The sequence below is a fragment of the Emys orbicularis genome, chromosome 7 (assembly GCF_028017835.1).
Source record: "Emys orbicularis isolate rEmyOrb1 chromosome 7, rEmyOrb1.hap1, whole genome shotgun sequence".
NCBI classification, from domain to species: Eukaryota; Metazoa; Chordata; order Testudines; family Emydidae; genus Emys; species Emys orbicularis.
Window position 1 is genome coordinate 109,121,596 of NC_088689.1, and position 13,691 is coordinate 109,135,286.

At 47.6% G+C, this 13,691-nt stretch overlaps 1 protein-coding gene across 4 annotated transcripts in view; it reads left to right on the forward strand.

The window, feature by feature from the left end:
* The window catches only part of CHCHD6 (coiled-coil-helix-coiled-coil-helix domain containing 6), a 182,550-nt gene that overhangs the window by 66,154 nt on the left and 102,705 nt on the right, over positions 1 to 13,691 (forward strand). For all 4 annotated transcript variants that reach the window (XM_065407771.1, XM_065407773.1, XM_065407772.1 and 1 more), the window contains one exon: positions 5,133 to 5,216. In XM_065407771.1, the coding sequence (XP_065263843.1) occupies positions 5,133 to 5,216 (84 nt within the window). The remainder of the gene's footprint in view (positions 1 to 5,132; positions 5,217 to 13,691) is intronic.

The window sequence follows — 13,691 nt, forward strand, 5'->3', positions numbered from 1 at the left end:
TGGAAGAGGTTCCTCTGGACCTCAGAGGAAAAGGGTTCTATTCCAGATACTTCCTCATTCCCAAAGCGAAAGGGGGCCTCCGTCCTATCCTGGACCTTCGCAAGCTGAACAAGTACTTGCAAAAACCACGTTTCCGTATGGTCTCCCTTGGTACCATCATTCCTTCCCTGGATCTGGGGGATTGGTACGCTGCCCTCGATATGAAAGACGCCTACTTTCACATCGCCATCCGCCCGGCCCACCGGCGGTTCCTGCGCTTCACTATCCAGCAGCGTCATTTTTAGTTTACGGTCTTGCCCTTCAGTCTGGCAACAGCCCCACGTGTCTTCACGAAATGCATGTCCGTGGTAGCAGCCTTCCTTCGAAAAAGACGGATGCGCGTCTACCCGTACCTGGACGATTGGCTCCTGGCGGGCCGGTCGGAGGCAGAGGTTCGCGCCCACGTGGCACTGGCGCTACAAGTATTCCGAGAACTCGGTCTGTTAGTCAATGTGCCCAAGTCTTCACTAGTCCCCACACAGAGACTGGACTTCATAGGGGCAGTCCTGGACTCGGTGGCGGCACGGGCGAGTCTTCCCGTATCGCGATTCCTGGCTATCCAGGAGGCTGTGACCTCCATTCAGCGATTCCCCACGACCACGGCCAGATGTTGCTTACAACTCTTGGGGCACATGGCGGCATGCACACACGTAGTCGGGCTCGCCCGTCTCAGACTCCGGCCTCTGCAGCTGTGGTTGGCCCAGGTATATCGCCCCAACAGAGACCCATTAGACATGGTCGTCACGATCCCAGCTCGGGTATCGAGCGCCCTCTGTTGGTGGCTCGATCAACAGCAGGTTTGTGCGGGGGTCCCGTTCGCCGCCCCACAACCAGTTCTGACGTTAGTGACAGACGCGTCGGACCTGGGTTGGGGGGCGCACCTAGGGGACCTGCGCACTCAGGGCTTGTGGTCCAGGGAGGAACAGTTGCTTCACATCAACCTGAAGGAGCTGAGGGCGGTTCGCCTCGCCTGCCAGACCTTTCACGCCACCATAAGAGGACACGGCGTGTCGGTTCTGACGGACAACACTACCGCTATGTTTTACATAAACAAGCAGGGCGGGTCCCGGTCCTCTCCCCTCTGTCGCGAGGCACTCCTCCTCTGGGACTTCTGCATAGCCCATTCAGTGCACCTCCAGGCTGCATATCTCCCCGGGGTCCAGAACGGGCTGGCGGACCGTCTCAGCCGGTCCTATCTCATGCACGAGTGGAGGCTGAGACGGGACATCCTCCGTTCAATCTTCCTGAGGTGGGGGTTTCCCCAGGTGGATCTGTTTGCCACCATGGACAACAGCCAGTGCCCGCAGTTTTGCTCATTCCAGAAACGCAGTCTGGGCTCTCTGGCGGACGCCTTTGCAATCCCGTGGGGCGGGAGCCTGAGGTATGCCTTCCCCCCATTCCCACTCATCCACAGGGTCCTCCTCAAGACCCGCAGGGACAAGGCGACAGTCATTCTCATCGCCCCGGCTTGGCCACGACAACACTGGTTCACAACTCTGTTGGAACTGTCCGTGACCACTCCGATAGCCCTCCCCCTCCATCACGACCTCATCACCCAAGACCGGGGTCGCCTACTCCACCCGAACCTGCCATCGCTGCATCTCACGGCATGGCTTCTCTCTGGCTAAGTGAGGTGGAGCACAGGTGCTCTCAGGAGGTCCAGCAAATCCTCCTTGGTAGTAGGAAACCCTCCACAAGGGCGACCTACCTTGCCAAGTGGAAACGCTTCTCCCTATGGTGTGGGCCTCAGCACATCCAGCCCTTGCAGGCCTCGATACCACTGATTCTGGACTACTTGCTGCACCTCAAGCGTCAAGGCCTCGCCCCCGCTTCTATTAAGGTGCATCTAGCCGCCATATCGGCGTTCCACCCTGGGGAATTGGGGATATCCGTGTTCTCCAATCCCACTGTAGTCCGATTCCTCAAGGGGCTGGAGAGGATGTTCCCCTACTCGCGCCCACCTATACCCCCGTGGGACCTCAATCTGGTCCTCACTAAGCTCATGGGGCCGCCTTTTGAACCCCTGGCCTCTTGCTCCCTCATGCACCTTTCATGGAAGGTCGCGTTTCTCGTGGCTGTCACCTCGGCTAGGAGGGTATCGGAGTTGAGGGCCCTCATCTCGGAGCCTCCTTATACCGTCTTTCATAAGGATAAGGTGCAGCTTAGACCTCATCCTAAATTCCTCCCTAAAGTGGTCACGAGTTTTCACATGGGGCAGGACATCTGTTTACCGGTGTTCTTCCCCAAGCCCCATACGGACCCAAGCCATCGTAGCCTGCATACCCTGGATGTCCGTCGGGCCTTGGCTTTTTATCTGGACCGTACCAGGCCTTTCCGCAAACCGACTCAGCTGTTTGTGGCCGTTGCGGAACGAATGAGGGGCCAGCCTATTTTGACGCAACGCCTGTCGGCATGGATCGTGCTTTGCATACGTACGTGCTATGAGCTCGCCAACATGCCTGCACCTCAGATCAGGGCTCACTCTACTAGGGCCCAAGCGTCCTCGACGGCCTTCTTGGCGCAGGTCCCGCTCCAGGAGATCTGCAAGGCAGCCACCTGGTCGTCGGTGCATACCTTCACAGCCCACTACGCGATCCACCATCAGACCAGAGATGACGCGATGGTCGGCAGGGCTGTGCGTCAATCAGTTATTCCTTGACTCCTACCCTCCTCCAATGGTAAGCTTGTGAGTCACCTAATGTGGAATGGACGTGAACAAGCACTCGAAGAAGAAAAGACGGTTACTTACCTTCTGTAACTGTTGTTCTTCGAGATGTGTTGTTCACGTCCATTACACTTCCCACCCTCCTTCCCCTCTGTCGGAGTCACCGGCAAGAAGGAACTGAGGGAGGGTCGGGCCGGCAGGGATATATATACGCTAGGACGGGGCGCCGCTCTGGCGGGAAGGGAGACCCTGCGGGCCCGACGGGAACCGCTGAGGGAAAAAGTTTCCGACGTTCGTGCACGCGGCGCGCGCACACCTAATGTGGAATGGACGTGAACAACACATCTCGAAGAACAACAGTTACAGAAGGTAAGTAACCGTCTTTTCTTAGAGATGTGTTGCTCATGTCTATTCCATGACCCACCCTCCTTCCCCTCTGTGGGAGTTCCAGCAAGAAGAAACTGAGGGAGGGGGAAGCCAGCGGTGCCCCTTATACTAGTGCATATGCGCGCCACTCCAATACCATTGAGGGATAAACTTCCAGCACCAGTGTATGTGTTGAGCACACACAACTACAATGGAATGGACATGAGCAACACATCTCGAAGAACAACAGTTATGAAAGGTAATCGTCTTTTCCAGGCCGTCTGCAGAATCGGGGATTTGATTACGCCTGATTCACATTTAAGCTTTTCTTTGCCACCATTAGGGATAGAAACTTTTTTTAATATGGAAGCTGAAATTCTTCTTTAACCACATGACTCATGGAGCTGGGGCTTTAGGCATGGGCCTATGGTGTGTATGCCTTATTCTGGTCCTGAATGGCAGGGAAAGCAAGTGTGGGAACCAGAAAGGTTCAAATCTGGTTACCACTTCAAAGAAGTTGACCTTTATCATCCCTGTAAAGATGATGCATGTAACAAAAGAGCCTCCTACTTGCTTCTTTACCAGCATCTTTTTTCGTCCCCCATCCCTCCCTAACTTAAAAGATCCCCTCATTATACCACAGTGCATCCGTCATCAGGAGAGCAAAGGGAAGGAAACACGCAGCAACTCGCTTTCAGATGTAATTTTTCTCATTAACAATGACTGCTGGCTGTAAAATGACAGGTCTGAGCCCACAGGGGACATTCCTGTCCAGGCTACTTAATCATATCGGACCAGCATCCTCTACAATTGAATCGGGCATCATTAAAAGTTAAGAACGATGCTGCTGGGATCTGTGTATGGATTAGCAGCGTTTGCATTCGTATGAAACGGTCTAATAATTTTGCCTTTGAAAGGTCCAAGTTAGATGGTCATGCAGACTTTTGGAGGCACAAGTTCCATCGTTCTCCCCTCCTCCACTGCAATTTTAATGTTTAATAATTTTTATTTTAAGCTGTTAATAAGAAATATCAGTTCAATTCCATCAATGCCTTGTTATCGCAATGCCTCTTCAACATAGGGGTGAGAGTGCAGTGAACTCCTAACTGTACAAAACTGTTTTCTGAATGGGGAAGCTACGTTCCTATAATATTTTTCTTGTCCTGTTTTTTCTGGCTGATGACTAGGTTATACTTTAAGCTTGTGTTTGGATGCCTGACTTGCTGTTTGAAGGGTCAAACACACTGTAACCTTGTGCTTTATTACAAAGAAGCAAAAAATCCTATTTTTAAAAAAAGGGTGTCGGGTAAAACCTAAAACAAAGGTGGGGGGGCATGTATACTCGGGGGGGGGGGGGCGGGAGGGGAGAATAGACACTGGGGATGGAAAGAAACTGGGGGCTGCCTTGCCACCTTATTTAAGCGCTAAGTATAAAAGCAAATGCATGGGCGATTAAGTGTGGGGGGGTATTAATATTACTCTATAATACGGTTTGAATATTCAGGGTTACCCTCAAGATCTTAAGAATGAGTTGGCTCTTGCATGACTTCTCTTAAACCCCAAGTGGTAGGAGCTTGAAGGTGGGTTTTTGTTTTGTATTTTAAAGCATCTTGTGGAGTAGACACCTAAGGGAAGTGGTAGAAGTCCTTTTCTATGGGAGATTTGGCTCTAGACTAGATGGAACTCTGGAAAAGGCAGGGGGGAAAGTCCTACATTGGCCATATGGGTCACTTCTATGATTATGCATCTTAGATGACATATTGCCATTCTTTTAATTGGAAGAAGGAATACATGTCAGGTAGAGAATGGAAGTGTTATGGTGACAGCCCTTTAGAACTTTGAGAGCAATCCTGATTTAAGCAAATGTATGTTTAATGTGGTGAAGGTCTGACTGACTGAATTCTATTTGGAGAGACCTAGTATGAGCCTCTATACACCAGTCCTGGGTGATGTGGGGTTTCTGGACTCCTTTCAGTACTCATCTTGTCCTGCTATTCTTGTCCCTCTAGCTCTCCTCTTCACCATCCTGTTCTGTTGATAGGCTGTTTGCTCTTCCTCCTAGGCACGGGAGCTACAGTGCAAGGAGGCGGAGTTGAAACGGCGAGACACCTTCTGTAAGGAGCAGTTGGCCCGTATTGAGAGGAAGGTAAGGCTATGTTGTCTTTCATTTGCAGTGGCTGAATGCTAATGGGATCAGACATGGATCCGAGTGGATCAGCAGAGAAGAGAAACAAGAAGCATTGTGCTGAAACCTGGAACTGTCAGTCCCCATTATTTATCCTCCACATCCACCTTATGCAGTTAAATCAAACCGCTCCACAAACAGAACCTTTAAACAACTCACATTTGAAAGATAATTGGTTTTTAATTGGATGATTTTTTAAAAACTAGTTTATAATAATTCAGGTTTTTATTTTTCTCTCTCACCACAGGGTTTAGTTGAAACAAAGTTGTCTTGTTTTCATTCCTTTTGTTAAAAATCCATGGCCAAAAAAATAAAAATCTCAAATCTTGCTATACATAGGAATTAAAGTTGTATTATTAATTTTTCTCAGAGGAGCCCAACAGATCAAAGTGTGTTGCTGCAATGCACTGTCTGTCTTGTGGTGGATAAGCCTTTGAAATGAATGTGATTTAAAGAGACACTGTCAGGCATCTTTTAAGCCTGAAATGACCTTTGAAAATCCATTTAGGGATTTGAATCTCTCCTTTAAACGTGGGATTTGCTTCTGTTTAATTGTTTACCATGATGAGTTTTTAAAAATTGATGTAATAAAAATCGGAGCAGCCACACTGTTCCTTATGAACTAAAGTGTTTTTCTCTTCCTGACAAAATGAAATAATGTTAGTAGTAGTATTTATTTTTTAATAAACGTAAAGAATAATATTCTACAATTGGAAGCAATTAGACCTTGTGTCAGAGAGGTTTCACAGCTCTGACTTCTAGTGATGTTGTATGCCTGAGAAAAATGCAGTGAGGAAGAAGGTGGATCCCAAAGAAACAGTGGAATTTGTGCATCTGCTTTACTACCAATGTGCAGTGTGATAGTGGCCCATTTTCACTGGAAAATTACATTGTAAAAATGGGAAGACCCTATTAGCATATCTAGTTTCCTTTTCCCTCCCCCTGCTAGTGCATATTTGTTCCGTACAGTACTTTTTAATGCCATTAATATGAAACATATCCAGGAACAGTTTCACGTTGCACATTGTGGCAACACTTTTATCTGTATAATTAATTTAAAAAATAAACTACTAAAACTACCACTTAATGCCGCAGTAAATTCAGGGTTTAATTCAGTTTATGGATAATGAAGATTGAGATTCCACTGACAAACAATCCACCCGCTATCACTCTAACTATCACAGTCATCCATTTATTTAAATGTAAAGGGAATTTTGTAATTTCTTGGCCTCATGCTGTGTCTCTCTTATATTTTTTCCCTCCAGATCTGGTTTCCCAAAGTGGAAACTACTAGGAGTATTTGTGTGTGTGTCTGTCCTGTTTACAGACTTGTGGGCTGGAGAGAAGTTGTGTCCAGCCCTGCCTTGCCCTCTCCTTAAGCCTTTTTATATTCTGTGGTTCCCTTTGCAGTCCTGTATAGGACTAAACTTTTAAATACAAGGTGACTGATGCTTTGGCTACAGGAGTTTCACTTGGTTTGAGATCAGATGGAAGACCTTTAGCTCCATTCAAATTGCTGATGCATATATATTTTCCTTCTTTAGTTCTTCTTTGCACAATAGTGAGTAGGTAATAAGGGCAGACTTTGTTTCCTAGCTCAAAACAGTAGATAATTTTGACCCTTAAATATGAACATTTTATTGGTAACAAAATAGAAGAAAGTCTCCAACCGTTAGTCTAGATTGGAGCAGGAGGTGTGGGAGCTGGGTCGGGAGATGAGAGAAATGTACTCGAAATAGTGTAATAAAGCTTAATTGTATTAGTTTTGAAAAAGGTTTTCGATCTTCTCTGTGGATAATTTTATTCTAATAATGGTTGGAAAGATGGAGAAAACAGCACAGAACAATCTTTTTTTATTAGCTGTTGCTTTTATATAATTCCACTTTCACTCGCTGAATACACACAGACCTTGACTACTTCTATAGTCACTGTTTTAGAATCTTCCAATTGAACCTTTCTTTTTTTTAAGAGGTTTGGTGGGAGATGAGTTAGGGGGGAGCATCTGAACAGCTGTTGTTTTCCTTCTCCAATGTTTCAGAATGTCACGGAAGGACATTTGGATTGCCAAAGCTAGATTGTTTGGGGGTGGCTAGTTGGGGGTGAAGGGGAGGTGATGATTCAATATAGAGCTAAAGAACCCAAAATCATACTTGGAAAGAACAAGCTGTCAGGAATTCCCTGCCTGTACTTTGCTTAACTGAAGCATGGGTTTGGCTCGGTCCCCACTTGCATGTGGTAACAGAATGCGAAAGCAGCAGACTTTTGTATTTATGTATTTTTGAGGGATGTTTTTAACCCCTTTGCTGGCTGCAGGAACAGACCTAGTTCTCCATCTGAAGTTTTCCCACTGAGTAACCAACCATTCACTTCATAGGACATCAGGATAATCACACCACACTGGAGAAGCGTATTTTATAGGAATGGCAGAATTGCCATTTGGATCAGACCAGTGCTTTATTTGGTCCAGTGGCCAATTTCAGATGTTTCAACAGGAGAAGTTTACCAAGCCCCCCCCCCCATGTTGTGCATAATTATGGAATAACTTGCCCACAGGGGAAGTGTCTTCCTAACTGCTATCAGTTAGAGGCTGACATATACCCTGAAGTATGAGGGTTTATATCCCTTAAAAAAAATTTATACCATCGAATGAGCCTGTGGATATTCCCATTATTCATATAAACATGTAATTCATTTTTTGAATCCTCCTGAGTTCTTGGCCTCAATGATATATTGTGGCCGTGGGTTCCACAGGTTAACCATGCATTCTGCAATGTTTCCTTTTATCTACTTTAAATGTTTCCTTTTAATTTCATTGACTGTCCCCTTGCTCTTGTATTATATAATAGGGTTAATGAGCGTGCCCAATTTACCTTCTCTGTGCCATTCATTATCTTTTTATACTTCTGTCAAGTCCCCTCCTACATCTCTCTCTACTAAACTAAACAATCCCTACCTTTTCATCCTCTCCTCCTATGAAAGTTTTTCCAGGCTTCTGATTTTTGTTGCCTGTCTCCGAACCCTCTCTCCTGTTGTACCTTTTAAGATAGGGTGTCAAGGCTGATTTGCCCATTTTGGCACTTTGAGTGCAGAAGGTGGGGGCCCGCAAGGATTCTAAAAATTAATACTGGCTACTCCAGGCTTGTATCAAACTCCCAAGGTTACAGCTTTTCTCTGACATTGGATGTGTAGATGCTGCCACCACCCAAGTGCAAAAACCCCTTTGAGAGACCAGGAAGGCGTACTTGGGAATTCCTTCCTGTGGGGTACCCTCAAGCCCTTTCTCTCTCTCTCTCTCACACACACACACACACACACACACACACACACACGCGCGCGCGCCAGGGAAGGGCTTAGAAAGAAAACAAAGGAGATCAGCTGTTGCCACCAGCTAAATAAACAACATATGCACAAACCTCTTAGGGACACAAAAATAAGGAACGTAAGAATGGCCATACTGGGTCAGACCAAAGGTCCATCCAGCCCAGTATCCTGTCTACCGACAGTGGCCAATGCCAGGTGCCCCAGAGGGAGTGAACCTAACAGGTAATGATCAAGTGATCTCTCTCCACCCTCTGACAAACAGAGGCTAGGGACACCATTCCTTATCCATCCTGGCTAATAGCCATTAATGGACTTAACCTCCATGAATTTATCTAGTTCTCTTTTAAACCCTGTTATAGTCCTAGCCTTCACAACCTCCTCAGGCAAGGCGTTCCATAGGTTGACTGTGCACTGTGTGAAGAAGAACTTCCTTTTATTTGTTTTAGACCTGCTGCCCATTAATTTCATTTGGTGGCCCCTAGTTCTTATATTATGGGAACAAGTAAATAACTTTTCCTTATTCACTTTCTCCACACCACTGATGATTTTATATACCTCTACCATATCCTCCCTTAGTCTCTTCTTTTCCAAGCTGAAAAGTCCTAGCCTCTTTAATCTCTCCTCATATGGGAACTGTTCCAAACCCCTAATCATTTTAGTTGCCCTTTTCTGAACCTTTTCTAATGCCAGTATATCTTTTTTGAGATGAGGAGACCACATCTGTACGCAGTATTCAAGATGTGGGCGTACCATGGATTTATAGAAGGGCAATAAGATATCCTCCGTCTTATTCTCTATCCCTTTTTTTAAGATTCCTAACATCCTGTTTGCTTTTTTGACTGCTGCTGCACACTGCGTGGATGTCTTCAGAGAACTATCCACGATGACTCCAAGATCTCTTTCCTGTTTAGTTGTAGCTAAATTAGCCCCCATCATTTTGTATGTATAGTTGGGGTTATTTTTTCCAATATGCATTACTTTACATTTATCCACATTAAATTTCATTTGCCATTTTGTTGCCCAGTCACTTAGTTTTGTGAGATCTTTTTGAAGTTCTTCACAGTCTGCTTTGGTCTTAACTATCTTGAGCGGTTTAGTATCATCTGCAAACTTTGCCACCTCACTGTTTACCCCTTTCTCCAGATCATTTATGAATAAGTTGAATAGGAATGGTCCTAGGACCTACCCTTGGGGAACACCATTTCTTCCTACTCTTTGTTCCCTGTCCTTTTAACCAGTTCTCAAGCCATGAAAGGATCTTCACTCTTATCCCATGACAACTTAATTTAAGAGCCTTTGGTGAGGGACCTTGTCAAAGGCTTTCTGGAAATCTAGGTACACTATGTCCACTGGATCCCCCTTGTCCACATGTTTGTTGACCCCTTCAAAGAACTCTAATAGATTAGTAAGACATGATTTCCCTTTACAGAAACCAAAAATCCAATCCTGTTCTTAAAGGTAAATTTTATTAAAAACAAAAGAAAGAAAATGCATTTGGAACTTAGGCTTTTTGCAAGTTTTTAAAAAAAACAATTACAAGGATTAAGCATCAAGATAGCTTCTTGAGGTCCAGCTTAAAGGTTACAAGCGAAACAAAAGCACCTGGAGTTAGCACAGAGGAGTCCACAAGCTCGTAAAAAATAAGAGATGAAACCTAATCACGTCTTCCTAGGCATTTCCTGATCTACTTGTATATCTGGGGTTTCAAGGTATGATCTGATGATTTTCATACCTAGCCCAAGCTTTTATAGCATAGCTTTCAGCCCTGTCTCTGCTCTCTGGGAGAACAACACAGCCAGACAAAGGGGAAGTTTTTTCCCAATTTTCAAAAGTTCTAGCCTTCATATTGGCTCTTTTGGTCAGGTGCCCACTCCCTACCCTTTACAGGTAAAGCAAGTAGAGAATAGCTTTAATATAACAAGGGTTTTATAGCTAACTGGTTGGCTGGGTGCCCACAAAAGGGAGCTACCTCCCCACCCCTTTCATTTATCACATAGGGTGACCAGAACTGAACTCAGTAGTTCTGTTGGATGCAGCACTGAAGATGTTACTTTGCTGAAGATCTTAATTTGAAGGTCTAGACTGGGTAAATATATTAATTATCCCTCTAATTTGTAACCTTCAGAGAGGCAGTGTGATCTAGTTGTCTGAGCACAGGACTGGAAGCAAGGAAGTCCTGATTTCTAATAGTAGTTTCCTCTCTTTGAATGTGGGCACATCATTTCACCTCTCTGCCTCAGGTTTTGAATCTATAAAATATGAATAACTCATAGGTAGATAATTGCCTCCCTGGGGGTGCTGTGAGGATTAGTGTATTTGCCCAGTGCTTTGAAGCAGTACAGCTACAGAAATGTTAAAAATTCTTTTCTTTGGCCTTTATGCTGACTTGGGTGAAGTCTCGGGTACTTCTAGTTCTTCTTCGAGTGCTTGCTCATATCTATTCCAATTAGGTGAGTGCGTGCTGCGTGCACAGTTCGCCGGAAGGTTTTTCTCCTAGCAGCACCCGTCGGGTCGGCTCTGGAGCCCCCTGGAGTCGCGCCTTCATGGCGCCGCATATAGGGCCCTGCCGACCCGCCGCCTCTCCAGTTCCTTCTTACCATCAGTGGTGGTCGTCGGAACATGCGAGTTAAAGATAGTTTAAAAATTGTTTTAGTTAGACTGACCTCTGGACTTGGGGGCGGGGGGGGGGAGGAGTTTCCTTCCCTGTCCTGGGCCCAGGGCATGCCTTGGACCCAGGGGTTTAATCTGTGTAGAGTTTGCCAGAAGGCTATGCCAAAGGGCGACCTGCGCTCGGCTTGTCTAAAGTGCTTGGGGGAGTCCCATCAAGCAGACAGGTGCAAGATCTGTAGGAACTTTCGCCCCCGCACGAAGAAGGAGAGGGATCACAGACTAAAGTTGCTGCTAATGGAAGCAACTCTCCACCCCACAATCCCAGTCAAGCCTCATGGATGCAACACCAGCTTCAGTCCGGGAGGTGCTGAGGAAGGACTCTGGGGTCAGAGACTACCAGCACTCCCCGACGCTGAGCATGGTGCGGGGTCAATCTCAGCACTGCTCACGGTCTCCTGTCCCAAAGAAGCAGCACAGGAAGACTGATAGAGGGCGCTCCCCTTCCTGCGCATGGGAACGTGAACCCAAGGGAGGGAGACAGATGCAAGACAATACCTCCCCTCCAGCTCAACGGCTGGCACCGTTGTCTCTGGGCCCACAGGAGGGACCGTTGAGTCTGGTGCCACCGGAGGAGACCCAGGTGGAGGACCCTTTCACACCCGAGACTTATGAGGTGGCGCAGGACCTGATAACATTGACAGGCCCACACTCCCTTGACCATGGTGTCACGGCACCAGTTCAGAGTCCTCCAACGACTCAGAGGCCACCGGTGAAGTCCAGGGGCAAGCAGGCTATGACTTGGCAATGATCTACATCGCCCCGGTACCGATGGGCACAGTGCCGCCATGGTCCTGGCACGCAGACTCATCCGACACTGACTCGTGTGTCCCGGAGAAGCCGACATCATAGCTGCCGGCACTCCCAGTCAGCGGAGATGACCCAAACCTTTCCCCCGGTACTGTGGCCACCACAATGGCAGGTACCAGCTCAGATGCCAACCCAGTGGCCCTTCTCGAACCCGTGGGCTTATGACCAGTCCCAGGGTTCCACCTCAGTACTCTCCTTTTCCGTCGCGTCCAACTGCATCTAGGGCCAGGGATTTCTCCCAGGCATCAGCCACCGCTACCACTGCCAGTGCCACGATTGGTACTACGCCCAGCACCGACAACAGACCTGGCATAGTACCCGGCACCGTGGCTACACTTACTACCACGGACGGTACCGTGGCTGCCACCGCGACTGGTGCCGGGGCCGGCACTGAAGCGGACTCCGACTTGGGGGCAGAGCCGCAGCGTTTTGAGGAGCTGGATGGGCAGGAGGGCCCCTCCCATATTCCAGGCTCCTCCTCCTCCTCATCTCCAGATGAGGCTGTGGCAGGGACATCCTTAGGGCCTCCTGTTCCCGACAGCAGAGCCCACCGTGAACTTCTGAGGCACGTCGCTCAGAACCTCTGGGTACAAATGGAGGAAGTCACTGAGGTGTTAGACCCAATGGTAGACATTTTATCCCCAGCAGGATCCACCAAAATGGCCCTTCCCATGATAAAGATCATTCAGGAGAACACAAAAACCTTGTGGCAAACACCATCCTCTCTGGCTCCTACAGCTAAGGGAGTCGAGAGAAAGTACTTTGTACCCTCCAAGGGCTATGAATACTTGTTTACCCATCCCCCGCCGGAGTCATTGATAATGGTGGCTGTTAATGCGAGGGAAAGGCAAGGGCAACAAGGACCTATCCCTCGAGCTAAGGATGCAACGAAGCTGGACCTCTTCGGGAGGAAGATATACTCCACCAGAGGTCCCCAGCTTCGGATTGCAAACCAGCAGGTGATCCTTAGCCAATATAACTTCAAGTCTTGGGACGCAATGTCCAAATTCTCAGACCTTGTCCCACTGGATTCTAAACCGGAATTCTTGGCTCTTATGGACAAGGGCAAGACGGTCACCAGGACGTCGCTGCAAGCAGCATTAGACTCAGCGGACTCTGCAACACTGACGATGTCTTCAGGCATTGCAATGTGCCGTTGCTCATGGCTGCAGGCCTCGACCTCCCTGGGGAGGTCTAACAGACAATTCAGGACCTACCATTTGAGCGGGCCACATTGTTTTTTCCAAAAACAGACTCGAGACTCCACAGTCTGAAAGACTCCCGAGTCACTCTAAGATCGCTGGGTCTGCACACCTCTGCCACCCAGCATAGATAATTTAGGCCTCAACCCACAACATGACCATACTAGGGGCAGTTTAGGCAGGACCAGAACCGTAGGCGTCCCAGAAACCAGAACTGCCATCACCAACCCCTGAATAACGGGGTTTGGGTCGTCTAGGCAGCCACCATGCCCTAAGCACACATTTTGAGGATGCGCCCAAGGGCGTTATACCAACCTCTCAACTGGATCCTTCTTTCCTGTTTTTGGAACCTCTATCCCATTTCTACCGAGCATGGTCCCAAATCACCTCAGACCATTGGGTCCTCCGCACAGTAGAGATGGGATATTCTCTCCAG